Genomic DNA, 27,410 nt, shown 5'->3' on the forward strand with positions numbered 1-27,410 from the left:
CACACACACACACACACACACACACACACACACACACAAAGAATAGATAAAACTCAAAGCAGTGCAAATATTTGGAAAATACAAAAACGATGTTCAAATCGGTGATTTCTGAATTATTTCCGCTCAAATAAACACAACTGTGAAATTGTGTGCATGCTGACATTAACATCAATGCATGCTAAAATAAATGCATACACACATAGACACACACACTGACGCACTTGCATCTCCTTACTGAGACTGAGAGGAAGTTTGTTCCTACCTATTTATGACAACACTTGAAAACATATCGTTTTTACTACTGGAACTATTGAACCAAGGATTTGCAACACTTTTACGTTTGCTGTATTTAAGAGTCTTTCCTATATGTGTCTTTTAACATTGCTCACCAGCTACTGATTATTAATATTTTATACTGTCATGTGAAAAAGGAGGTTTTCGCAGACTTGTATAGAGTCCTGTGAAAAACTAAATACGCCCCATGATTCAAGAGCTTGTAGACCCTTTTTTTCACACTTTCCGCTCACATGATCAACAGGACCTCTAAATAGAAAAAAAAACACTTGGAGTTTAACATATTGGACTCTCCACCTTTTGCTTGTAAAAGTGAAGAAGGTTCTAGGATCTAAGGAGCTTGGAAAGAAAAGCGTCTGGACTTCTTTCATTTTCTTGAAGACGTTTTACCTCTCATCCGAGAAGCTTCTTCAGTTCTAAGAGCAACTGGTTGAGATTATCAAAGCTTCTCAAACAGCCACTTCATAAACGCATGGCACAGCATAGAAGAGCCATCTCGACGGGACAATCTGCTGTCCATCTGCATCTAAAGGACAAAGGTCACTCTTTCAAAGATGCCAACGTTCACATTTTGGACAGAGAAGACAGATGGTTTGAAAGAGGAGTGGAAAAGCCATCTATGTCCACTGTGAACAATCATCTTTGAACAGAGGTGGTGGCTTATGACACCAACTGTCTGCCATCTGTAATCCGGTTTTGAGATCCCTTCCCAGATGCCTTAACACCCACATCCTGGACCATCTGACTTCAGTAAATCACATGATAGGGTGGGGCTAGGTTTCACAATGAACTCACCCAAAACCTTGGCTGATTGTGACCTACACAGCTTGGCTTGTGTGATTAGGTTGAGGATCAATAGGGGGTCCATGACCCTCTTGACGACACTCCCATAGGGCTTTAAATCTGGGACTCTCCACCAGTTGCTCTTAGAAGCTTCTCAGATGAGCGGTGAAACTTAAAGAAGTTCAGATGCCTTTCTTTCCAAACTCTTTAGACTACGATGAGCTGGATGACTAAAAACCTTCACAGACAAGTTTCTTGGATAAACATCAAACCTAAAGTTCAGTTTCCTTCTTTTTCTCAACCTCTCAAGAGTACCATGACCACACAGAAACTCATTATCTCCATTAAAGTAAGTCTGAGTTGTTGTTAGTCAAAATAACACAAAGTTGGTGTCAACTGTCCTGACAACCACAGATAAACAACTGCATATTGTCTGTGGTTGTTCACGTTCTCAACTATAAGACATTTACCACAACTGCTTGCTCCAGAAGTACAGTACTGCATACCAGCTTGCTGTGAAGCTCAGATGAAAAAAAATGTGCTAATGCATCAAAAGCACCCATATCCATTTTACAGCAGGCCAGGAATATCAGCAAATACGTATATTGATAAGAAGTATTTGAAGCGCCTTGAGGCGACTTTTGTTGTGATTTGGCGCTATATAAATAAAATTGAATTGAATTGATAAGAAGTATTGGTGTCAATGTTGTTATCAATAAAATGCTAACAACAACCATCCCCAGGGGAAGTTATCTATGACGTTCAGTCACTTACCGTAGCGGTCTCAGAGTTCTCAGCAGCCTCAGCACTCTGAGCATGCCCAGGATCTTGGTTTCGGATTGGGAAATGAGAGACACCAGGATGTCAATAACAGAAATCATGACGAGCATCCCGTCCAGAATGTTCCAGCTGCTCCTCAGGTACGCCTTGTCCCCGAAAAAAAAGCCCATAGACACGATCTGGACAGCAAAGAAGACAACAGTATGTTATTATAAAGCAGAAAGCACTGAGTTTAGACTGCCGAGTGCCAGTTTGGTTTGGATATTAGTTCAAATGAATTATTCACCATGAATATAAGTGGCTGACAAATGATACACGAATCAGTAATTTAATATCTATTTTTGTCACTGTGGCTGCAATTTGTTTATCAAGCCAGTGTTCTATTTATTAGGAGTCGGTGCTTAATGTCCCATACACCCAGCTTATTGACTTAGTGAAGTGACTGTTTGTGTGGCAGTGATGATCATAAAAGCTGCAAGCGCTCCAAACTTCATGTCTATTTCCATAGGTTTCACTCATCACGTATTCTGCTGATGAAGCAATATGCATTCCAGAACATTATTCCCTGAGATCAAACTTATTAAATTAGGCCAAGACAACAGTTTTTGCATCATGCAGTTTCACAATACTCCAACTGAAAAGATGAGAGGCGATAAGATTGTTTGTATAAGTCAATACTAATCAATATAGCGGACAATTAATTAAAAAAGGCTGCTACAGAGGCCTTTGTTTTTGATTTGGACTTGACAAGGCCATTGCGACACTTGACTCTCTTCTTTTTCAGCTGTTCTCTTGTACATTTTCAGCTGTTATATGATAAAGTTTGGGAAGCTCATCTTGTAACCAGAAGGTTGCCAGTTCGATCCCCAGGTCTGTCTGTCTTGGTTGTTGTGTCCTTGGGCAAGACACTTCACCTACCGCCTACTGGTGTTGGCCAGAGGGGCCGATGGCGCGATACGGCAGCCTCGCTTCTGTCAGTCTGCCCCAGGGCAGCTGTGCCTACAACTGTAGCTGCCTCCACCAGTGTGTGAATGTGAGAGTGAATGAATAGTGGAATTGTAAAGCGCTTTGAGGGTCTCGAAAAGCGCTACATAAATACAATCTATTATTATTATTATTGTTATTATTATAAGCTTTCGTTCTCAAACACATGGCCTCGCATTTGACCCAAGAATACTTTGGCAGTCCTAGGAGTTTATGGTCGACTCAATGGCTGCAAGGTGTTGATGTCCTGTTGCTGCGAATCAAGCCCAAATCATCACCCTCCACCTCCGTGCTTTAGAGCTGAAGCATTGGTGCCAATATTTGATTTTTGCTATGTATTATGGCCAAACATTTCCACTTTGGACTTATCTGTTCAAAACACGTTGTTCTAGAAATCTTTTGGTTTGTTCAGTTGAAAACAGTTACACAGCACTTACTTACTCACACAATGCTTCATTTTCATTAAATAAATAAATGTACAGTAGATGAATATATAATATATAATATTTAAATACAGTCACTGAAAAAGTATAGATGAAAAATTCAGTTGCATTTCATGTAACTGCTAACAGCTCAGTCACCTGAGGGCAACATGGGACATCAACTACACACTAAACATCTGTCAGAAGTCAACAGGCGTAAAAATACAATGTGTAATATTTAACAATGCAATCTATTTTTAATATGAAAGGCTTCCACTCCGTGTTCAGCTGTTTTTAAAAAATTTAATAAAATAAAAACTCCCTCCGAAATGGGGCAATAGACTTATTATAGTATTATAATTGAAACACGAGATAAAAGAGTAGACGCATAGTTGTTTCGTTTTTTAAATGCTAAAATCTTTCATGCTAACCATTCGCCACTGTTACATTTTTGCATCACACACAGATTCCCTGAGCATTAGATGATAAAACCAGTGCTCTGTGTGTGCGTATTTGTGTGCCACCCCAACGTTTGTGAGTCGCCGGGACCGAAAATAGAGAAAGAGGCTTTGAATGAGTGACACCGATGAACTTTCCTCCCCTCTGCCTCCGCGAGCTCCTGCCCACGCTGCCATGGACCTCCATTCAAAGCTGGGCCATTTGAATACTGGCGAGACAATCCTCCTCTTAGCATTATGAAACTGCCCTCAGAAGGTGTGCATTCACTGTCTGTTCACCTCTCTCGTTCTCCCCCTGCCCTCCCTCCCCCTCATGCCCACTCTGTTTTCTTTTCTATTATGGAATCGTTCCACTACATGCAGGTATCAGGCAGACTCTGTTATCGCTACAGCTTTGTGTCTTGGAGGTTTTGGGAGTGCGCTTTGGGTTTCTTCCTCTCATGCAAAAATCTTTGTTTTGTTTGCAAACACCAGGGTGTCAAATCATTTTCGTTTAAACTTCAGAGCAAAGTTGAGCAAAGTCGAGCTCTCGATGCGAGGCAACCAGTGTTTTCACGGCACCAAAATAACCTGACCTACCAAATATTTTGAGGCACGAGAGCTGAAATCAACTAAGTGAATAAAAACAGGAGTCAGGGATAACTTCATGGGAGAATGAACAGCAGATATTTGAGTCTTTAAAAGGGTAAAAGTAAGTATGGAGTATGCAACATCCTCTCACACAGTGGCTAAAATGAGCAAAGCCTTTCACAAACTTTGCACTGGAGTTTAAAAGGTATTGTTGGCAATTCAGCGTGAGCGTGACTCACCTTTACAGTCATCTCAGTCACAAAGATTGCTGTGAAGATGTAGTTGGACACTGTCAGGAAAACCCGCTCCTGCCAAACAAAAGGGAAAAGGAAAGAAGAGAGTGAGAGAGAGGCTTCGTTGAGCGGAGGTAGTTCTCATGAAATGTTCTGAGCACCTTTTTTTTTTACTCAGTTTGTTGTTCGCTTCCAAGCTGACTAGTGTACAGCTGAATAATGCATGAGAGCTGCTTTCCACATACACTATCTGAAAACATGTTTGTGCAAACACCCCTATTGTACGCTCTCTAATGATAGCTGGCAGGCAATTATAAAGTTTACTTTGTATTAAAACAACATGAAATATTGAAACAAGGGATCTGATTTGGTATTTATGCTCGCAACCTTATAAGAGCGGTAAAAAAATGTACTCAAATATCTCATAAATCCCCGAGGGGTAAAATTCAAGACAATAAATGAGATCAAATAAAAGAAAAAAAGGAATTTTTGTTTTTTAAAACAATGCAATGATAGAAAAACTCTTCAACTCCCTGAATAAACAGCACTGCACTGGGAACAAGTGGAATAATAACAACAGCACACTTTAAAAAATTGTTCTTTTAAATACAGTTGAATGCTGAAAGCACTGGTGCCTTTGAGGAGTAGCACAGGAATGGTTATTTCAGCTATTTTGTGTTGGTGTACATTACTGTGCAAAAGTTTCGAGTCATCATTCATTTCTTTATTATTCTGTTTCCAAGGAACCTGACGTTCTTCATTTCTTTTTTAAAGCGTCTTGAATAGTAGTTCTCCAGGCTTTCTGAAGGTCTTTCACAGTTTTCTTTGGACATTGGCTGCTTTTTCACTCAGTTTTAGTCGGGTCCTTTTACCTCATTTTCAATAATGTTTTGTTTTATTGTGTTTGTTTGTCAAGCCACTTAAACTGACCTATGAATCATTCAATCACAAAAACGACACCTAACTCAAGGGACGAACCAATGTTGTGTCAACTTAGCAAAACACTTCAGGCACTTTGTACCTAAGAGCCTGTTGCAAAAACACATCATTTATTCCAATTTTTTTCATTGAATCTATGAAAAATGGCAGAGACAACACAATGTGACAAACATCAAATAGTACATCTGCACCATCACTGTGATTCCCAAAGAGCTATCAGCCATATCTTGGCATGCTGTGCAGTGTGTCCTGCAGGAAGTGGAAAGCCTAAAACCCTATCTAAAGTAGATGAAATGTATCTGAAAGTCATGTCCTTAAGAAAAAGGAAAAAAAAATCCAGCAAAGATTTGACACAGGGCCTGAAAGATGCAACTGGTCTGTCAGGTGATCCATCTACTATTCATCTAGTGGCTATCAAGCAGCCGCTGGGGGATGAACAATGGAACAAATGCCAGGCAATACAAAGAAGAGCTTTGAATGGCTTTCAAGAACCCTGGAGAACTATTCCTGAAGACTACATGAAGGAGCTGCAGGAAGGAGCGCTTTCGCAAATCATTCATCCCAACAGCAGTCAGACTCTGTAACTCCTCAATCACGATGTCACAAGTCACTGGACATTGTGAACATCCACGGTCACCACTTCATACATAATGCACCTTCTATGTGTATGGACGTGTGCAAGTATATGTGTATGCATATGTATACATATGTGTGTACGTGTGTGTGCGTGTACATGTCTATACTTATAGATATCTAATAGAATAGTTAAATTTATGTCTTGCATATTTCCACAACCATATCCATAATCACATACTGTGTATGCTACCGTTGTATATAGTGTATTATCTTACTTATTTTATATTTGTTTGTATTCTTTTCTCTGCTATCTGCACCTGAGCTGAGGTGATGCAAAAATTTCCCCACCGTGGGATCAATAAAGTCATATCTTATCTTAACATCTCTTAACTTATCTTATCTTATTACTAGAAAGCTTGTGGCTCTGGCTTTCAAGTTCATTATAACAAACGTAGTTTGTTCCCTTGTATTCTGTAATCCATGTATAAGTTGCTCCACCTACTGCCCATTTTCTAACAAAATGCAAAGAAATGAAGCTCATGACTTTTGCTCAATACGGCATTTTCTAGTTTTTGGGAAAACACTAAACACACACAAGCAGTGTGGCTCCACTGTGATCTAGACTCCTGCAGTCATTGGTGTTTATTAGAAGGATGATTCTTTTTTACTGTCACGATACAATGAAAGGTGGAATTTTGAGAATAAACTACTATCATGTTAAAAAAAAATTATTGGTTCTAAAAACACAGTCATATATTACAAAAATAAGCTGTTTCTAGCGATTTCACTAGGAACAGTATTATACTGCAAAGCATATTTTCAGTATAATGTACATTATACTGCACACTGAGCTTTTAACTGCTGACAAATCACACTGTCAGCACTTCACTGTAAGTTAACTGTGAAATTTCTCACAGTGAAACACACACTGCTTGTGTTGAGAAACAACAATTAAAGGCTGAAATTGGCACTTCACCAATTAAACAAGCATGTTGCATCAGATGCTTTATTTTTTCATGAGAGAGTCATTTTCTAAAACAAGCACCATTAATTAGTTGTGTGTATGCACACAATTCAACACCATATCTCCATCTATACACAGTCATATCATTGCGCTCCCATGCTCCCCTGTTGCCTGAAGCAGTATCTCTCAGTAGTTTAGTGTGCGCGCATGCAGGAGAGGATGGGAGCCTATTTACTGAGCTAAACAAGGACTGAGGAGAGAAAACAAGCACGAATAAGATCCTTTCACTGAGTGCTTGTTTACCCTGCATCCCCTCTGTCTGAGGAGACACGACCCTGTCCTGCCACTGAATGTACATGTGTGCGTGTGAGCGTGTGTGTGGGTTTAGGTGGCTCTCTTTCCCACGGCCTCCAACTACCATCACACATACTCAGTGGAACGCAAAGTTATGCACACACGTATAAACAGAGATGGCAGTCCTGTGGCGATTTTTCTGAAGTCTCTGGGAACGTCAGGCATGACATCACTGGGAATGCTGTCATTGCGAGGGTTTATAAATTCCAGTCTTGACATTAGCCATTCCTGTTCTCTGTAAACAAGTGTTCATATCTCCATTCATTACAAAGCAACAGAAATTTTGATGTTAAATTTTAAAGTGTGCGTCACTAACTAAGCTGTAAAAAGTGCAATTTGTTCTCGGTCTAATGTTCAGTTCACTTTTATTTATATAAGATCAAATTAGAGCTACAGTCGCCTAAAGGCTCCTTGTATTGAAAGGTAAAGACCCAACAATAATACAGAGAAAATCCCCACAATCACACAAACCTTATGAACATGCACTTGGCGACAGTGGGAAGGAAAAACTTCCTTTTAACAGGAAGAAACATTACATAATATGTCTCACTTAGCCAAGCACCTTTTTAATGTCTTTTATCTAAGGGGGTTTTCACAGTTGCTGTGTTTAGTTTGTTTAAATCAAACTCTGGTTCGTTTTTTCCTTTTGTTGTGGTTCGTTTGTGCAGATGTGAACACAGTAATCACGCTCGGGTGCAGACCAAAAATAACAAACTGGAGGCGGTGGTCACAGCACATTTTCAAATTAACTCCATAGCAGCTCATTCATGGTGTAAACAGGTGACCAGACCCCGATCTGAACAAACTACCAGGTTCAGTTTACTAGTTTGTTTAAAAAGTCCCATAGCCACGAATACTGTGTGTTCTGGGATGCAGCAAGTTAGTATAAATTTCCTCTGTGTGAAAACAAACCAAATCACTGGAAAAAGTTAAAGTTTACAAACTCATCAACTGATTTGGGCCAGAGTAAACGAGCTACAGGTGTGAAAACGCCGTAACATTCACACACATTTACACTCCAATGAATACATCAGATGTGTCTGGCCAGATTGGCCAGATGTTTCTAGCCAAAAAGCGGACATAAAGCATAAAGTCGTCCACTATTCTGGACCACAGTATGTGAACTATAGGTGTTTAATGCCCTAAACACACATTTTTATGAACCCCGTAGAAGAAGAAAGAGCCAACATTTTGTAACTTTTAGTAAGAAATGCAGGTTGCTGCCCACTGTAGATACCAGAAATACAATGGTAATAAATTTGGTGACTGCCAGAGGTGAATTAAATTAGCTAATAAAGCTTGTTTTTGTTAGATACTTTGACTGAGTTAATATTGGGCTACCTTTTAAGTGTTGCAGAGAGTTAATTGCCCTGATGCATGCTCTCAATCACTGAGAAAGGAAATCCCAGAAAGTTGATTCTGTTCATTAGGATTTAGCATTTTCAGTGGGAGAAAACGTTTTGTTGTTCATTCAAGGGCCTTCTTCGGTCTGAAGAAGAGACAGCTAAATGTACAGGGTGGGCCATTTATATGGATACACCGTAATAACATGGGAATGGTTGGTGATATTAAAGTCCTGTTTGTGGCACATTAGTATATGTGAGGGGGCAAACTCCCCAAGATGGGTGGTGACCATGGTGGCCATTTAGAAGTCGGCCATCTTGGATACAACTTTTGTTTTTTCAATAGAAAGAGGGTCATGTGACACATCAAACTTATTGGTAATGTCACAAGAAAAACAATGGTGTGCTTGGTTTCAACATCTGAAAGAATAAAGTTACGTTGAAACCAAGCACACCATTGTTTTTCTTGTGACATTACCAATAAGTTTGATGTGTCACATGACCCTCTTGGCCACCATGGTCACCACCCATCTTGAGGAGTTCGCCCCCTCACATATACTAATGTGCCACAAGCAAGACTTTAATATCACCAACCATATAGCAAGCTAAATAAAGTTAAACAGGCAGGCTAAATATAGTGTACTAGCTGCAATACTGCAATTAACCAGTGTCATTTTAGCTAGCTAAATGGCAAAAACAAAGATGAGTCATCTTTCATTTCACTTGATCATATCATCAAAAAAGATGAGGCAATAAACTTTTGTCTATGTATTTTCTCTGGGTCTATTTCTCTACATCTTGGATATATTTTTAGCCTAAGGCAGGACAGTGACAGGAATCCGGGCACCCTCAATTGGAGTAAAGCACCTCCCTGTTGCTTCTTAACCTTCATCTCCGGTGGTGGTGGTGCTGTTATTCGCAGTTCAACACCTGGAATCTTGTTTGCCTGACCACAAGTCTGGTCGCCCCAGGAATCAGACCCAGTTTGAAGTAATGCTAAATATAGTGGCAAAAGCCAGCTATGACCTAGAGGTACTTTGCTTAGCCATATGCCAGTAAAAGCAAAACCCATTACTAAACACTTTCAGTAGGTGATTTACACTGGAAGCCCTTTAGAGGTTCAGTGCCTTTCTTTTCTTTAAAGGAACTCAGTATCATTAGTTATATAATGAACACCGTGTAGTCATGCACATAAAAAAATAAATCTTTCATCACATCCTGTGTAGAGCACCACTTCTATCTTAATTCTGTACTTCTTAAAGGTTTTTGTGGCTGTGTAGTTCATTAATTATACAGCCCAGGGAATATGAGAAGTGTCACAAATGTGGTATTGTCATAGTTTAAAAAAAAAACCCAGACAAATTAATTCAGGCTACATTTTGCATATACTTCACAGTAATTAACTGTTTATAGCCATTTACACCTGTTTATACTGTAAAGAATTAGATATGTAATTTCCCAGCAACATACTGTTGTTGTACTTTTCAGAGGGGCTGCTGTAAAAGTGCTGAAACACAATGTGGATCAATCTGCCTGTGCTGAGAAACAGCAACCAAAGGCAGAAACTGGCATTTCTCTTTGTGTCTAGCGGCACTTCTATTCTAAAGTGGTCTGGAGCGATGACGCGGCCCCTGAAAACTTCGATGGATCGTACATTATCCTGTTCACGCTGATATAATTCAGTTTAGAGCTTTAGACAGTGATGCATTGTCCCCTAGCTCAATTAGAAATAATAAATCATAATAGGTGCTATAATCATCCTCAATCATTTCCACTGAGCTACAGGACGACAGTATCCAGGCAACACACAGCACCAAACCAAAACAGTAATGGACCGCAAGCCAAATGCAATGCGAGTGACATAACTTCCAGGACAATAAGCTAATTATGTAGCGTGCATTCCACGCTAAAATGTTGTGACTGAGACGCTTTATCTCTGACATTTCTATTTAAAGTAAATTACATGTGTTGTCAAGTTGGCGCAGTGGGGTGATGTAGAGCAGGTACTTTCAAAGAGTAGCAGAGTGATAAAATATACATGTTTGGATGTTATAAGCCGATTCACAGTCGGCTTCATTAATTCAAAACAACCCGCAAAGACAAACAAATGGCATCATGCAATGACCACCCAGGCGAATGAGGTCTGTAGCAGTAAGCATCGCAGCTCGCAACTGTAATGACTGCTCATTCACTTGTTTAAGGCTGCTTTCTGCGTCATACATTTCCATCTCATTTCAATAACGACCTCTGGGTGCAGGCCGGACACGGCGGCCACGGCAGGAAGCTGGCGATATATATGTGCATCTGAAAATACTGCTCTCTGATGTGAATCCTAGAGCGGCTGCTGCGCTGGATTTCGCAGACGTGAGAGGGGAGAAATCAATGCTTGTGTATGTGTGCGCCTTCCTTCTGCCTTGATGAGAACGGGCGGCCTGTGGAGGCAGCCTCCATTTGTTAAACATCTCCTTTCCTGGACATTAGCCACGTACACCAGCCCACGGATAATTGAATCAATTACAACAGTGCTGTCTCCTCCGTGTTTCAGTCGCAAAACAAGCAAAACGCCACGTTCCAGCGAGACTGAACTGCAATTAGGCCGATCCGCGGAACACCTCGCCCAGCGAAGGAAAAAAAAACAAAAAAACCAAACAGTGATAATTATTGTGTTTATGCATGGAACTTCTGGCCCGGTTCTGCTGTTATTGCTGGAAAGGACACAGAGTTAGGTGCGTGTTTGTGTTGCTGCAAGGCATCCTGCCAGTCCTCTGTTTGAAGGGAATGGCATATTAGTGAAAGAGGTGATGGTGTTGATGATGATGTAGTGCAGTAGGTACAGGGGTATAGCACACACTGCTGGCTTGCAGTCAAACAGGAGTGCTTCCCTGTTAACACTATGCTCCACTCCATTTCTCTGCACAGAGAAAACTACACACCTGATTCTTTCCAGGCATTCGTGTTTGTCTGAGCAGAGGTTGGAATTCCCTTTTGTCTTCCTTTATCTACCTACCTACCTGACATGTTGTAATACTTACAGCACTTTTGGAGTCGATTCGAGGCCTCTCCATGGCGATGGTGATGCAGTTGAGGAAGATAATGACCAGCACGATGTGGTCAAACATCTTGTGGGTGATGATCTTATTGCACAGGATCCGGAACCTTACAAATAAAAGGCAAAAAGCAAAGAATGGACATTTCTGTGAGAGAGGAAATAGGCTTGGCATATACAGTAAAAGTACATAAAGTGTCCTATGTTCCTTAACAGGACATTTCCTCCAATCCATCTACACTACAGCCACTGTCACATGACTGCCTTAAACACTACCTTAAGGCAGTGTCTGCTTTCTGTCTCCTCTGAGCCTGCAAACGAGCACAGTGCCCTCTGACCACCACCAGTAGGTGAAGAATCTTGCCTAAGAACGCAACGACTGAGACTGTCTGAGCGCGAACCAGCAACCTTCCGATTACAAGACAAACTGCCAACTCTTGAGCCACAATCGCCCCATGAGCACAGTGCTTCGGAGGTAGACAAACCCGCTATATCTAACTGTGGACACACGGCAATCAACATAAGGATAAGAACAATAATACATTTAAAAATAATAATAAATAATACAGTTTAAATAATGTGTAAGCATTACAGAAATACTTAGACAAACGCAGCAACTTAAGCAACCAGGCATGGCTGCTCTCTCAACTATATCAGCAACTGAAATTACAGCAACATCTGCAACTAACCAACCTGTACTGCATTTAGAGCCAAAGATAAAAACCAAACATAGCAGCTCACACTGCAGTCCCAAAAACTTAACCGGCTACTGCAACTGCAACAAAACCTGTACAAAAAAAACACCAAAATGTGGCAACACCTTTAAATACTGAAGCAACTCAATTTACTTTATTACCTGCAACCAACAATACCTACTATGAAACTAACCACCAACTGGAATTACTGTAATAGAAACGCAATTTACAATTCCACCTGTGCAAGGAAAAAAAGTGTTCAAATTACAGCAACACCTTAAACCAAACAGAACATCTCATGGAAAAAAATCATCCATTGCAACTACGGCAACAAAAGATGGCAATCCAAGAAACTTACCCAGCTATGGGAACTATGGCAAAACCTTTAACAGTATGTTGCAAATCCTGCAAATACAAATTCCATCAACAGTAAACCAACTGCAGGAATTACAGCAACACCAATAACTAATCACAGTGACTAATCAAAGTAAACCAGTTACTAAAATTACAGCAACACCTCCTGCAACTAAACTACCAACACAAAACAAAAAATATAGCAGTACCTACAACCTACAACACCAACTCAGCAACTACACCAGCTGCTGCTAATCTTGCAACTAAGATATCTATTGATACTGCAGTGGCACATGAAAAAACAGCAGCCTTAACAACTTAAACAGGTAGTGTAAATACAGTACCATCACAGCGGATAGCCGCCCCTCCCTGAGCCTGGTTCTGCTGGAGGTTTCTTCCTGTTAAAAGGGGTTTTTTCCTTCCCACTATTGCCAAAGTGCCTGCTCATAGGGGGTCATATGATTGTTGGGTTTTCACTGTATTTACAGTACAATATAAAGCGCCTTATGGCGATTGCTGCTGTTATTTGGTGCTGTATAAATAAAATGTAAAATAAAAACAAAAACACATTGACTTCTGGAACAAACCAGCAACTAAATCAGCCTCTTCAGCAACAGAAACAGTTTTCAGTAAATAAGCAAAGACTGCAGCGTCATACGTTAGCTATTACAGATATATCAAAGTGCATGTAGCGTTGTTATTGTAGTCAGCTGGACTTTGATTTTATTTAATAGCTGAGCTGATGAGATTTTGGATCATTGACTTTGTAAGAGTGTCACATTTTACAAGCATTTCAAGTGTGTTTCGTCTGGGAAACCCTCAGATGTACAAACACTGGAGCAAAATGTGCAGTGTTTCCTCTGAGCTGCACTGGCGTAGACATTTAAAGCGCCACGAAATGGTTCTACTCATGCTAGTGGAGGCGTGTTCCATAAAACCTGGAATAATACTATGTGCCGCACAAGGGCATTCATAAGAAATGAACAATCTCATTTAATTTAAGAGTGCTTGTCTCGCGTACAGTAACTCTGTAATGAAGAGCTGTAGATTTAGGAGTCATTAATTATGCCTTGCTTTCATTACACAACATGAAACGGTTCTCGTGGCTTTCGGTTTGTGACAGCAGGGAGAAAGAGGGAACGCTTGTTATGTATGGCAGCAGGGATTAAACTGTGCATCAAATCCACTTTGATGCCTCGTATCAGCAGAAGTGTACAGCAGAGGACAATATTGTGAGGCTCAGATCTGGATTTCAGGCTCTATTTGGCAATACAAGCATCGCTGTGTCGACACTTGCTGCATTTGTGTGGCACGTGTGTATGCGAGTGTGTTATTCATTGTTGTACAGGCTGTGGTATTTCATATCTGTGTGCAAGAGGCTTAATGATAAAGAGTTTGTGTGTTTTCCTAAAGTGGCGTAGCAGCTCCTCCTCTGATGTTAGAAGAGCTCATTCTCTGGATGTGAACTTTCATGTCAAAGTCAAATAACCTCCTCTTCTTCAAAATGCACACTAAAAATAGGAGGGAAAACAAAAAAAACCTGCCACTACAAGATGAAGTGGAAAATGCTCCGTTCGAAACACTCGCTGACATCTTGGTGTTTCTATGACAGGAGTTCGAGCTTTGCCCTGAGATGATATTTACTGACCTTTTGAGTTTTCTAGCATCAGAACTTTTAAATGACAGCTGACATCATTGACTTATTCATTGCGGTTAGTTTTAGCTTTTCAAATGTCACAAAGAGCATCTGAAAACTCCTCTCTTGTATAAAGCTTTGAAAGTCCTTTTCTTAATCCTCTGAAACTGCTGATGGTTCTGTAGACTGGCCACCATTGTTAATTAGAATGTTAACATGATTTATTACTCCAACTTGTGGTACAAACTGGTTTTCAGGTTCAGCTTCCAGGTTCAGCTTCAGTTGATATCTCATCAACACAGTAGTTAGGTTCTAAAAATAACCCGCGAAGTAGCCAACTTTATTTTTTTACAATTATTATAGATGTTTTATGGCTGTAAAACCCCTCACTACACACTTTTTTCTGACAGGCTCAAACATTTCCACACTTTTCTCTCTTGTTTAAACACTCTCAAAGTTCAAAACTAGAAAAATAAGTCCAGTATTACAGAATGAAACCAAAGGCACCCGCGGTTGCCTTTGATGGTGCAAAACATTTCGTCGACATTTTTTGCATTTGTTTGAGAAAACTTTCGAACATACAGTACGACACTACAGAGTCACACTGCTGAACACTTTCTGTATTGTACAGGAGACACGACATGAGATTGATTGACAATGGTCTACAGCCAATCAGTACGCAGAACAAAATGGGCTGTAAAAAAAAAAGAAAAGAAAGAATTTCAGCAAAACAGCGAGACCGCGAAAGGTGAACCGTGTTATAGCGAGGGACCACTGTAAATACAGTCAAGTGGGGTGTGTGACTGAGTAGTTTGCAGAGCCACCTAGCACTGATAACCTGAAGTAACCTTTATATGTATGACATTAACAGTCTGTCATGTCATTGTGGAAGGATTCTTCTTTACATTGTTGCTTCATTTCACTTTTCTTCATTTGCAGGCATTTGTGCAGTTATGCCCTTAAGATCCTGACACAGTATTTCTGTGAGTTTGACGTCTGGGCTTTGACTGGGTCGTTGCATGAGCTCATTTCAGACTAGTTTTAGCCGTCAGAGCCATGACCTCACATTTCACTGTGGAATACTTTGCTACTCAGAGGAGTTCTTGGTTCACTCAGTGACTACAAGGCATCCAGGTCCCATGTATGCAAAGCAAGCCCAAATCATCACCCCTCCACCACCGTGCTTGACACTCATTGGGTGTTCAATTAGTTTGTGCATTATGACCAAAAATCCCCACTTTGGTCTCATCTGTCCAAAGGACATTGTTCCAGACACTTCAGATAGAAATGTAGCGGGTCGGCGCTGGCATGGAAGTGACTGGCATGGAAGTTTACAGCACAGGGTTAAGAAGGGGTTACGTCATATGTTATGACGTAGATTTCCTGCTGCACTATAATTCAGGCATTTCCTAAGCAGCACGTGGCTGCTACCGTAAGTCCCGGACTACAGAGTGCACCTGATTAAAAGCTGCATGCTCTAATTTTAGAAAGAAAATCAATTTTGTACTTGTACAGGCCGCACCGGATTTTAAGCCGTATGCGTTTCACTCGTAATATGAGATATTTACACAGAAATATTACACGTGAGGATTTTTAACGTTTCATTTAATCTGTAAGGTAACATAAACATGGTAACATAAACATACAAAAATACATACTGCAAATGCTTTTTTTCCTCGAACAGCGCCTGTAACACGGCTACCTTTAAGTATACGTACGTATCAGTAACACACAAATTACGTTGCTTATGGTTTTTTTACGGAACAGTGCACAAACAAGATAACGTCTCTTAACAACCGGTAAAAATATATACCGTATATATACTACTTATCAATTTTATTTGTCTACTGTTACCAAGAAGAATGTTTTTGGCTGCATAAAAAAAAAATGCATTTGCCGCACAGGGTTTATGCTCTGCTTCTGCGTGAAGTCCAGTTCACCATTAACTTTTTATAATTATCTGAACCGTGAACTGTTTTTTCCCACACTGTGTTCACAGTGTGGGAAAAAGGTAGTGGCTTATGACCCGAAAACTACGGTACTTAACTTCTTAATTTCTGTGGAAGGAGTAAGGGCTTCCTTAGTTTCTCTCTGTGAAAACCTTTTTCACATGACTATTATGTTTTGGACATAAACTCACAGTTCTCTCACATTCTGCTCACAGCTTCAAAATTCATATTTTTCAGCATACTTGTAAATTTTGTCAATTGAGTGTTTTGTTCGTGCCCTTTTTACAAATTGCACTCACTTCTCATAATTCCCCTGCCACTTTAACAGTGTAGGTGGTAGACTGGCTGGTCCGCTTGCATCCTCTGCCTTAATTTTTCATGACCTCTTTGTAGCTAAAAAAGACAAAATCCACTTATACTAATTACTCAGTTCTTCTTGTGTGCATTCCAAAGAATCCATAAACCGCATCCCTTCCTGTGTGCTGGATGATTGCCTTCCTGGAAAGAGCTGACGGATGCTGGGAACAGTTAACATTTTCTTCAACCTGCACGGGTACATATTTCCTGATAGTGGAAAGCGGCAACATACACACATAAAAAAAACGAGCCACACATCATTGCTTTCACTATTTAAAGGAATTTTAAAACCTGCTCCCTGCTTCCTGTTTCTTCTATTGTTGCCTGTATCTCACTATCTGCTGACGTGTCAGTTCTCCCACAAAGTGCAGCCTTCTTTTGGGTTTAATCACAGTCTGTACGGGGTACCGCATGGGCCCTGCACATCTCTGGTCCACATGTTGACAGACCACTGTTCTTTCTTACCGCGAACATGTCTAATCGCTGTGACTGTACCTCAGTCTGCCTGCACAGCTGGCCCACTCCTCCACTCATTAAAAACTTCCCCTGCAGTAATCATCAGTAGCGGCAGTAACAACAGCGTAGCACAAAAGGCAGGTTGAGGTGAACTCGGGTCCATGTGAAAGCTGCTGGAGTTTGGCCTCCCGCCGTGCTGCTGTCTCTTGATGTGATTGTGAGCACAGGCAGGCGTCTGCGGTGGTTCAAGACCAGAATGGGCGCCACGCTGAGCCTATGTCCTCGGTGTCACTCTCAACGATAGCCAGCTCTCGCAGCCTGCTGTGACTGAAAGCCAGCTAGAAGTCCAGTTTGAGTCAAGCTCCTTCAGTTTTCTTACTACTCCAACAGGAGCAGAATACATGGAGCTTTTCTTATTAACCTTTTCTAAATTATAAGTTATGACCAACAGAGAGGAGAACCAGCCACAGTTTTTAGACTCGCATATGCACTGTAGCTCTCCAACACTGAACAGATGGGAAATTATCTCTAATAATATGGACGTACACTTGATTTTGATCTTAATTTAAAGCATATGATAAAGTGTTTTGTTTAAATAATGTATCAGTCAGTATAACTTGAGTTTAGGATCAACTGTTGTTCACTTTATGAAGAAAGCAAGAAATACCAGAATTTTCTGCATAGTAAATCTGCTCCCTTAAAGCCCTGTGCCTGAATTATACTTGGTTACATTCACACAAATTAGCTCAAATAAAATAATTATGTGTATTTTTTGTCATTTTAAATGTTAGTGAACCAAGTGGATCAAATTCCAATACAAAAAGAGCTATTTGACTCGTCGGTAACAAAAAAAGTCCAAAGATTTCAGGTGGAAAAAAAACCTTTGGATAAATGTGGATCATTTGAGGCATAAATTGCTGCAAAGTAATTAAAATGCTACGTCAAAATCAGTGCACAACCCCGTGGTGTTAAAGCTGGCACACTGTTAAATTACAGCAATGATTTCACAGTCAGAGCCAAACAAACACAGCCCCCTGATACCACTGCAGGAAAAACACAAAATACACATACCATATAAATACACAAGCTGAAACCAGTAACCATGAGTATGATATATAGATATTATTTAAAATCTTTTTTAGTTTACTGAGTCTTTAACACTCCCCTTATGCTTCCAAATTCATCATTAAATTAAAACCATCACAGCAAAAGATTAAAGCATCTTCTGAGTTGAATTGGCTAAAATACAGCTCCTGTCATGGCGGGTTGTTCTGGGATGTTTAATTAGCATGTTGTTGTGGCTGGGGCAGCAGGCTGGGGGCCAGGGTGTTGCTTAGTGTTGCCTTCGCAGCCACATCTTCTGAACAGACAGCAGAGACGCTCGGATCAAAGCTCCAGAAGGGGAGGAGGAGTGAGGAAAGAGGGGGCGAAGTAGAAGGGGAGGGAAGCGACAGATTCAGCACGTGGCCAAGATAACATGCAGCACTCAGAGGGAGAAACTCCCTTCCTCCCTCTGCTCCCGCTTACTCACCCCCTGACATGGCAGAAATGTGCAGATAAAAGAGACTTCTGAAGCGAGAATGTAGGACGGAAGAGGCGCTGATATCGGCAGAGGGGAAAAAAAATGCTGATGCGGTCGCAGTGCGGTTAAAAAACTCTTTGCCATTTTAGTCAGCATCATGAGATGTCAGTCAGACGCAATGGTATGACTTGTTTCAATCTTTTTTTTTGGTACGCTGATGGCTGCGACAGTAGAAAGCTACTTATAAGCATCTTCCTTTTGGAACAACAGCGTTCTGTGCCCAGGATGAGTATGTAAAAAAGATACTTTTATGGCAGAAAAACAAGAGGGCAGGCCAAAGATCTATAAGTGTGGAGGTGATCGGAGATGTGAACATTACCTTGACTCTGAAGGGAAGAGGTAGAGCGACCAGGTATCTCTCTGCTTACACCACGCCGGCTGTTTTTTCTCCAGCCAGCGGAACAACCTGGCAAAACGACCCTGCACGGAGTAAAAAGTACAAAGTGCATTTATTATTCATCTGCACACAACTTCCTGTTGCATATAGTGAGCCACAAGCCCGTTCAAGAATTTCTGAAATATATATGCTTAAAACCCTGTTTGGTTTATATGTATCACAGACAGCAATGGAATAAACAGGGTTCAGTGAAATAGGCAAGAATTAGAAAGATATGCAATATATGCAAATTTATTTGAAGACTTTTAACATGTTTAACCGATCAATAATCAGTTTGGCCTTTGCTTAAAATTCTAATAAACTTTTTTAGCCTAATTGCTAACCTTATACAATTATCTGGCCTTAGACCTGCAAGAAAACCAGTCATAAGAACAAGCCCACTTGGACGGTGACTGACCAGGTTCACCTCCTCCTCTGCGTTCTCGTCTTCGGTGTTCTCTTCCAGCGAGACGTGTGTGGGACCCAGGACTGATGGAGATCCCTTTCCGTTGCAGTCATTGTGTTCTGGGGGCCGCAAATGGCTCAGGGAGGGGGGTCTGGAGCTGGGCATGCTTGCTGAGCGGTACCGGTAGGGCACCTACACGAGGTGAAAAAAATGTAAATAAAAAACTATGGAAACTAATTTTAAGTTACGACTCCCAGTCAGGTGTCATACTGTCCATGAATCCTAACAATTAGTACGAGGTTTAAACTGATAACTGTTAGAGGGGTCTACCTGGAGTAAAGCATCAGGTGGCAAATCCATTGAGCTCCGAGTCTCCACTGACTCCATCCTCCTGTGCCTGGGCCCTCTCTGCGATTGGGACATGGAGTCCGTCCTGGCAAGTGATGCGTCATCTTCCTCCATCAGTCCACCACCTCCTTCTCCTCCGCCCTCCCCGTCTTCTGAACTTGAGCCACCCTCCCCCGACAGAAGTGACCGTCGCTCCCCGGACTGCCTCTTCTGGCGTTTGTATGATGGAGCACGACCCAGGCTGTTCCAACTGGATCTGCGGCTTGTCCGGCCACTACCGGAGCTCCATGGGGCATAAGGGGAAGAGCTCCGGACACTGGTCTGGAGCAGGAGGGTTGCAACAAACGGGAGGAGGGTAAAAAAAAGTCACAAGTGTAACTGCATAGTGCAGTTTTAATTTTGTGGCTTAGTGCTTTGGTTATGCAAATAAAGCCAGCTGAATAAAACCGACGAGGCTTTGCGTGAGGTGAATTTAAGTGAGATTCATGCTGACAGATAGATAGGAGCAAATGTAGGTATCAACATAATCTGTCAGTCTTTCATCGTTGTCATCAGTTTGTCAAATAAAGAGCAGCAGTGGTACCAATAAGTTGACTGTGAGACTGGCGCACTTTATTAATCATCATCAATCATTATGACCCCACACATCATTACACCATACAATGTTTTTAGACGCACATTCTGGAGGAAACAATTGTCAGGAAAGGGGTAAATTCTGGCATTTACCACACAACACATGTGATATTGATAGCTATGTGACAACTTGGAACTGGATTATTACCCAGCAGTAACTTCCAAAAGGTTTAAAAAGGAAGCCAAAATGAACGTAGGGTGGTATCAAAAATTAAACTTCCTCTAACGGCCACTAGGGGCTCACCTCAACCCCACCAAACTGTCAAATGCCATAGACTTTTAATGAGCATGTTTTAACACTGGCACAAAAATCGGGGCTAGTGTGTATAGCTAAATTATGCCTTCAAGCAACATACTGGGGGCATTGATGTTGCCTTTTTTTTCTTCGCTAGCTAGTAACAAAGTCTAGCATGTTGCTAACCAAGCCAACTAGCTTTTAACAAGTACATAGTATAGTTTTGAGTCAATTTAAATAAATTCAGTTTCATTAGCTTTGTGCCAAATCACAACAACAGTCAGCAGTAGGTTAATATTGTAAGGTAAAGACTGTACACTAATACAGAGAAACCCAACAATCAAATGTTAAGTTCTTAGCACTGGCTAGCTACTTAAACTATGTTTCTAAATAGCAGTCCACAAGCCAAAGGGTGATGTCAAAGTAGCTACATCCATGTTCTAAATACAGTCCATGGTTATTACATGAAAATTGGCATGCCCTTTTGTTTGTACATGAGAATATTAAATAAATACACAAACCGGTGATTTCTCATAGCAGGCTGGGTCTACAGAACTGCTGCTACCTCGACGAGTCTCATAACCCGGGTTGGATTCACCTCCCACGGGCAACTTTGGTACGGGCATGGGGGTGGCAGCAGTGTGGGTAATTAGCGGTGGAGTCAGGTTAGACTTCAGGTCCACATGACCATTTGCAGGCACTACTAGTGGAAGAAAAGTGAATGAAAAAAGAGGACAAAAACAACACTTTACAGTGGTGAAATTGATAAACTGAATAAAGACATGAGAAAAAGCAGGAATAGGGGAAAATGTGGTACACCCTCAGTCATACAGTGACTATAAAAAACAACAAATATATGCCTCTTACTGTTATTGAGCAACATGAATATTTCAAGAGGGCATTAATCTTATGGGATGCGTAGGAGAGAATATTATGTTTGGCAGCAACACAAATGCATGACGTGCAGGGGAATGCAATTTTAATAACGCTAATTCCTCCGTCTTCGAAACTTTATCCGAGGCCTAGAAGATGTTAGGCTCTTCCAGCTAAGTAAGCAGTTTTACACAGAGCATTTGAAGGGGCTGAAGGGGAGATGATACAGTACATCTGGGAGTTGTACTCTATACATATAGTAGTGTATCCACTAGGCTTTTCAGTCTTTGCCAACACTTATTAGAGGGGATGGTATGAGGAATTATGAATGAGGCCACTCTGCCGACTTGATGTTGTGTAGAGAGATAGCCGGGCACGTGCCCACCGAGAGTGGTCAGAAGCGGGAGAAGAGAATGACAATAGGAGGTTACAGACTACAGAAGCCTGAGGAATGTTTTCACAGGGTACTTTTTAAATGCCTGAGGCCTAACTTACTGCTGTATCACAAACTTTTACGTGCAATTTTTAAAGAATTGCAACAGTGTGCAATCCACAGGAGTCTAGCAAAGATAGGAGAGGGGAAAATGCAAACACAGATGGCGGGTGTTTAAACAAATGTTCGTAATAGGGGCTTTAAATGAATCCCACAGGCTTGAACTGAATTGTTCCCGTTGAGCTAAAATCAATATATGTAGTCTGTGTACATGCTGTATGAACAGCAGATGGACATGCCTCACCTGCAGAGGCCGATAAATCCTTCTTGCTGCCGTTGACGTCCTCCATGCTTCGTGCAAAGGAATCAATCTCTGAGCATGATTTAGAAGCATCACCCTTGGCACACAAAAAAAGCACACATAAAAAGTGTTACAGAAAAAAAACCCCAAAACATCTGTGAAATTATCTGGGGGGATTTTTGCAAGATTTAAGAGAAAGCAGGTGGGTTGACGTTGCCTCTAAACACAGATTGCTGCCCAGCTACCTCTACTTTCTGCTTAACGTCAGTTCTGGTTCAGACCTGACTGCGGATCAGTCAGTAGAAGCAACCTCTCTTTGTAAGCAGGTGGGTGGGGGTGTGGTCTTCATGCTCCCGGAGACGGGCGCTCACAGGTAACAGGTGGGGAAGGTCATTGGAGTAAAGCGTTGCCATGCAAGGAGAAGTGATAGAGTTCAAAGAGAAACCACACTGAAAAACTGAAAGTTAAACAGTAACATGAAGCTTTTTTTGTCTTTAGGAGAACCTGGCCCGAATATGAGTTCAAAACTTTGGAGTTGCTGTGACTCATTAACAGCTAAGAGCTTCAGTGTGGTTGCTGGTTCTACGGTTTTCACAAGTACATACAAATACGCAAAATTCCATAAAACATACTCCACTGTAGCATCTCTATAAGTCACTAAAACAGTTTGACTTTTATCAGAACAGCCGAAGAGATTTGGTCTTCTTTTGTTCTCCATCATTCTTCATTTACAGTCTTTGAAGTTGTCCTTTGTCTTTCACCGACTTTTCACGAGCTCCTATAATTACTCTCTTCTAGCCTCTGCCACATGCTGCTTCCTATTTACAAATCCGCTAGTTGAACCTCAGCGTCCCTGTTTGTATTTGTTGCGCTACACCAGAGCCCAAAGACTCCATTAATATGTGTGAGGGTGCCAGGTGGATGCTGGATTAATAGAATGCCGACCCAGTGAGTCAGACCTCTGTGGTAGCAAAGTGAATAAACTGTGTGCAGAAAAGCCTCAGGACCTAATCACCATGCACCTCCTTTTGAACTAACAAATTACTTTCCTGATACTTCCCATGAGTATTGGAAAGAAACAAAGGAGGAATGGATATATTGCACATCGTATTTGTTTACTGCGGGAGTGTTGGGTACGCTATCTTTGAGAGACCAATTTGCATTTAATTCTGCAGTTAAATCTACCATTTTGTACCCCAGACCTATCTCCCTTAAACTCTAAAGGATGGGGAAAATATGTAAAGAGAGTCGAGGGCTACTGCAGTCTTCTGTTGTTACCTTGCTCATCACGTTCCTGCATCTAGAGTGCTTCATTTGTTGTCTCGCAGAAAGAAACGTGAAGCTGAAGATATGTGGTAGTTACAGTAGCAGTAATTTCTAAAAACAGATATCAACATATCACGATAGAATTTATGCACCTACTGGGTACAGTGACTTCCTCTCACAGTCCAGTCACATGGATTTTAGTTTAACTTATGATTCTAAATTAACCCTAGGTGTCAGCGTGGGGATGAATGGTTCTCCATCTACACGTTAACCCAGTGATGGACTGACAACCTTTCCAGGGTTTACCCCAACTGTTGCCATCTGCTGCACTGCAACCCTATTTTTGAATAAGTGGTTATGACAATGAATGGATGGATGGAAACTTCTGCAGTGGTCCTACTAGCGTTAACCGATAATGGCTTTGGCTTTACCCAGGTGAATAGCCACTTCAAAAAACAGGATAAAACTGTCATTGTTTTATTAGCTTTTTACTTTAATATCTGTGTTAAACGCCAGACAGCTATCACAGGTTAGAAGTAGTAGTAGTAAAAGTCAGAACAGTAAGTAATCCTTCTTTATTTTATTTCAAGGGTCCAGTTTGGAACATTATCGTTTTCCATTCTTCCTCTAAAACAGATTATTCATAGATTTGGGTTATCTGCCACTTGTACCTTCCTGTTAGACCCAAAGTCAAACAATGATTTGATCAAAACATGATTTTTTTTTCATGTCTGAATTGCTCCTTCAACCTTACAGAAGCTTTTGTTATTGGGTGCTGGCTGATCAAGTCAATCAACTGATCAAGTCAGTCTACTAGTTTTTTTCAAAGGAGAAGGTGACCAGTTGCAAGAAATCGTAGCAATTAGTTTTAAGGTAAGCGATATTGTGAACACCTCAGTCACCTTCAAGTTATAAAGAACCCAGCTGCAAGCCTTTTAAGTAGACCCAGGATGTCTGTCTACATTTAGTTTAGTTAGCTTCCTCGCACTGAGTAGAGCAAAAAAACAAGATGTTAAAAATTACATTTAAGGCTTGACCTTGACTTCAGTAGTTTATAGGGTGTTACAAAGTAATAGTAGTAAGTAATGTTTCTGTATTTAATTTCAAGGGTCCAGTTTGCAAACTGTTACGTTATTGTTTTACATTCTCATTAACTGTTATGGACAACGGAGTAGTAGAGAACAAAATGGTGGGGTTTCATATTATTGAATATTTTGAGAATAAAGTCAAAATTTTGACATTAAACTTTTTGTTTCAACTAACAAGTGCTTCAGCTGGTATACTCTGTACAGCAGTGTTTCCCAAACTTTTGGAGCCACGGCACATATTTCACATTAGAAAAATCACACGGCACACCACCAAACAAAAATGTCACAAACAGCATATTGATCATTTTCCCCCCACGCACCAGGTATAGCAGAATTGGTTCAGTTTGTCCCCAGTATAGCTTTTTTTGCTTTTTTCTGAACACTACTCGTACTGCGGCCTTCATCTGGGTTGGAATTTTCTCCAGGACCCAGGTCAGATTGTTTACTTTTTCTTTTCAAATATTTATCTATTGCTATTACGCGCTGCGTTTTCTCACTCACAGCATGACTATTATGTAATTTCTTCTTGGTGTTTTACTGGCAGTTGGCAACCCATTTCATTACAGCAGGTAGTTGTACTGCCCTCTAGTGGTAGAGAATGTAATTGTTCTGCCCGTTACTCACGCTGGTGCTCCGAGTACTAATCAGGTGGAACCAGATAATCTTCCACGGCACACCTGATCATTTTTCGCGGCACATAGAGAGTGGTTGGGAAACACTGCTCTACAAAATGACTTGTGTAGATGAGTTAACAAAACAACTTGATCAGCTGGCCTGTTATTGCTGTAATAAACCATACCCCTTTTTACTGCACAAGAGTGTAACCATTGATATCCTTGCATCTGTCCATTGCCAGCTATTTCTTTTTGCGTAATCCGGCTAGCTCTTCCAACTCTTCCAGGTTTGTGTAGTTTTTCCTTCTGACCACATGCAGCTTTCACCATCCTCATACCTAACTGTACTTACCCATATGGAAAAGCAATAGTAAAGACTTCTAAAAGACTTGCATAAGATGTGGCCTACTTCATATAGTGAATCATATAAGGCTTATATGATTTACTCATGAAAGTGGCCACTTTCTCATTACTTTCATATATTGTTTTAGTAAGTATCCAAAACATACAAGTTTCATTTAAATTAAACGACACAAATTTAATTTCCACGTATTGACTTCAAAATGTAAAGATTAAAAATGGGCTTTAAAATAGTATTTCTCAACGTAGTATTTCCACTTTATTCTTAAATGAACAATAATAATGAAAAGAATCCTTTTTTTTTAAGGTGGCCCAATACTCCTTCATAAAAAAGTCCCTCCAACCTAATTCCAGTGAAACAGAAATCTAGCACATCTACTGTTTTTGTTATTTTTTGTTTTTTAATAATTAGTTTTAAGGATCTTCCTACATTTTGGCCATTTCTGACCTTCTAAAGATAACATCTTGTAATTTTGATACAAGTGACTTCTGTCGGTTACTAAGTCCTGCCTTAAAGCCTTTTCGTTAAGAGTTTGATGCTAAACTGTTCTGATTAGTTGGTCTGAATATGAATATTTTGCCTTGTATGAACCAGTAGTTTTGTTTTTTAGAGCAAAGAGACCGAGGCTAACATTTGTTTAGCACTGCTCTCGAAAAATGTCTGAACAGAAGCGTTAAACCGCAGACAAATTGTCACACATCCACCAACACACAGACGTACCGCTAAACCAAACACAGAGCCAACACCCACAACAATTTATCACCACACATAAATTTACAAAAGAAAAAAAAATCTGTTTTAACCACTGCAGGAGCTTGTTTCCCACAGGGCTCATCAAACCACATGCAATCAATCAGAAGGGACAGCTGTGATTGGACAAAGCCAGTGGACCGTCAGCACTAAAAGATGGTGTGTGCGCAGTGTGCAGTATTATCTTCTCTCTGTGTATCTCACAGGTAAGAAGTACGTGTGCTACTGGTCTTGGCTTCTGTTCTTGGCGAGCAGTTTTAAGGTAAGAGCTTGTACCTGCAGTCTCTGTTCAGTGTAGAGGTCAATATGGCAGAGTGTCTAGATGTTTACTCACAGAAAAAGGGAAGCCAAGGGTTTTGTTGTATTGGCTTTAAGGTAGAAGTAAATGAGCAGACCTGGCAGGTCCAGGTAAAGAGAAATGTCTGCTTTCCAAGGCACAAAAACGAAAAGATGACCTAAAGGAATCGACCGCAGCATTTAAAGAAAAAAGCTCAGCAGTTTACGCATTGACAGAAACATCAACATTTGGGGCGACCGTGGCTCAGGGGGTTGGGAAGCGTATCTGTAACCGGAAGGTTGCCGGTTTGATCCCCGGGCTCTCTGTCCTTGTCGTTGTGTCGTTGGGCAAGACACTTTACCCTACCGTCTACTGGTGTTGGCCAGAGCCATATCGCCCCTCTGGGGCGATATGGCAGCCTCGCTTCTGTCAGTCTGCCCCAGGGCAGCTGTGGCTACAACCGTAGCTTGCCTCCACCAGTGTGTGAATGTGAGAGTGAATGAATAGTGGCATTGTAAAGCGCTTTGGGTGCCTTGAAAAGCGCTATATAAATCCAATCCATTATTATTATCCACGACTCCTACACTGCACAGGTGCAACATTTCTCAATGCGAAGAACTGAATCAAACAGTGCAAAGTATGTGTGATTAAATACCCTCCCATTTCATTTAGAG

General features: G+C 40.9%; 1 protein-coding gene across 8 annotated transcripts in view; it reads right to left on the reverse strand.

Moving 5' to 3' along the window:
* cacna1g (calcium channel, voltage-dependent, T type, alpha 1G subunit) overlaps positions 1 to 27,410 on the reverse strand; it is a 317,809-nt gene that overhangs the window by 63,943 nt on the left and 226,456 nt on the right. For 7 of the 8 annotated variants that reach the window (XM_005721842.2, XM_005721841.2, XM_005721840.2 and 4 more), the window contains 8 exons: positions 22,384 to 22,477; positions 21,295 to 21,476; positions 19,888 to 20,226; positions 19,570 to 19,749; positions 19,095 to 19,195; positions 11,733 to 11,856; positions 4,531 to 4,599; positions 1,852 to 2,036 (listed from right to left, as the gene is read on the reverse strand). In XM_005721842.2, the coding sequence (XP_005721899.1) occupies positions 1,852 to 2,036; positions 4,531 to 4,599; positions 11,733 to 11,856; positions 19,095 to 19,195; positions 19,570 to 19,749; positions 19,888 to 20,226; positions 21,295 to 21,476; positions 22,384 to 22,477 (1,274 nt within the window). The remainder of the gene's footprint in view (positions 1 to 1,851; positions 2,037 to 4,530; positions 4,600 to 11,732; positions 11,857 to 19,094; positions 19,196 to 19,569; positions 19,750 to 19,887; positions 20,227 to 21,294; positions 21,477 to 22,383; positions 22,478 to 27,410) is intronic. The other variant, XM_013913571.1, reaches the window with a different exon arrangement.

The sequence above is a fragment of the Pundamilia nyererei genome, unplaced genomic scaffold (genome assembly GCF_000239375.1).
Source record: "Pundamilia nyererei isolate P.nyererei 1_Seehausen unplaced genomic scaffold, PunNye1.0 scaffold00005, whole genome shotgun sequence".
Classification (NCBI taxonomy): domain Eukaryota; kingdom Metazoa; phylum Chordata; class Actinopteri; order Cichliformes; family Cichlidae; genus Pundamilia; species Pundamilia nyererei.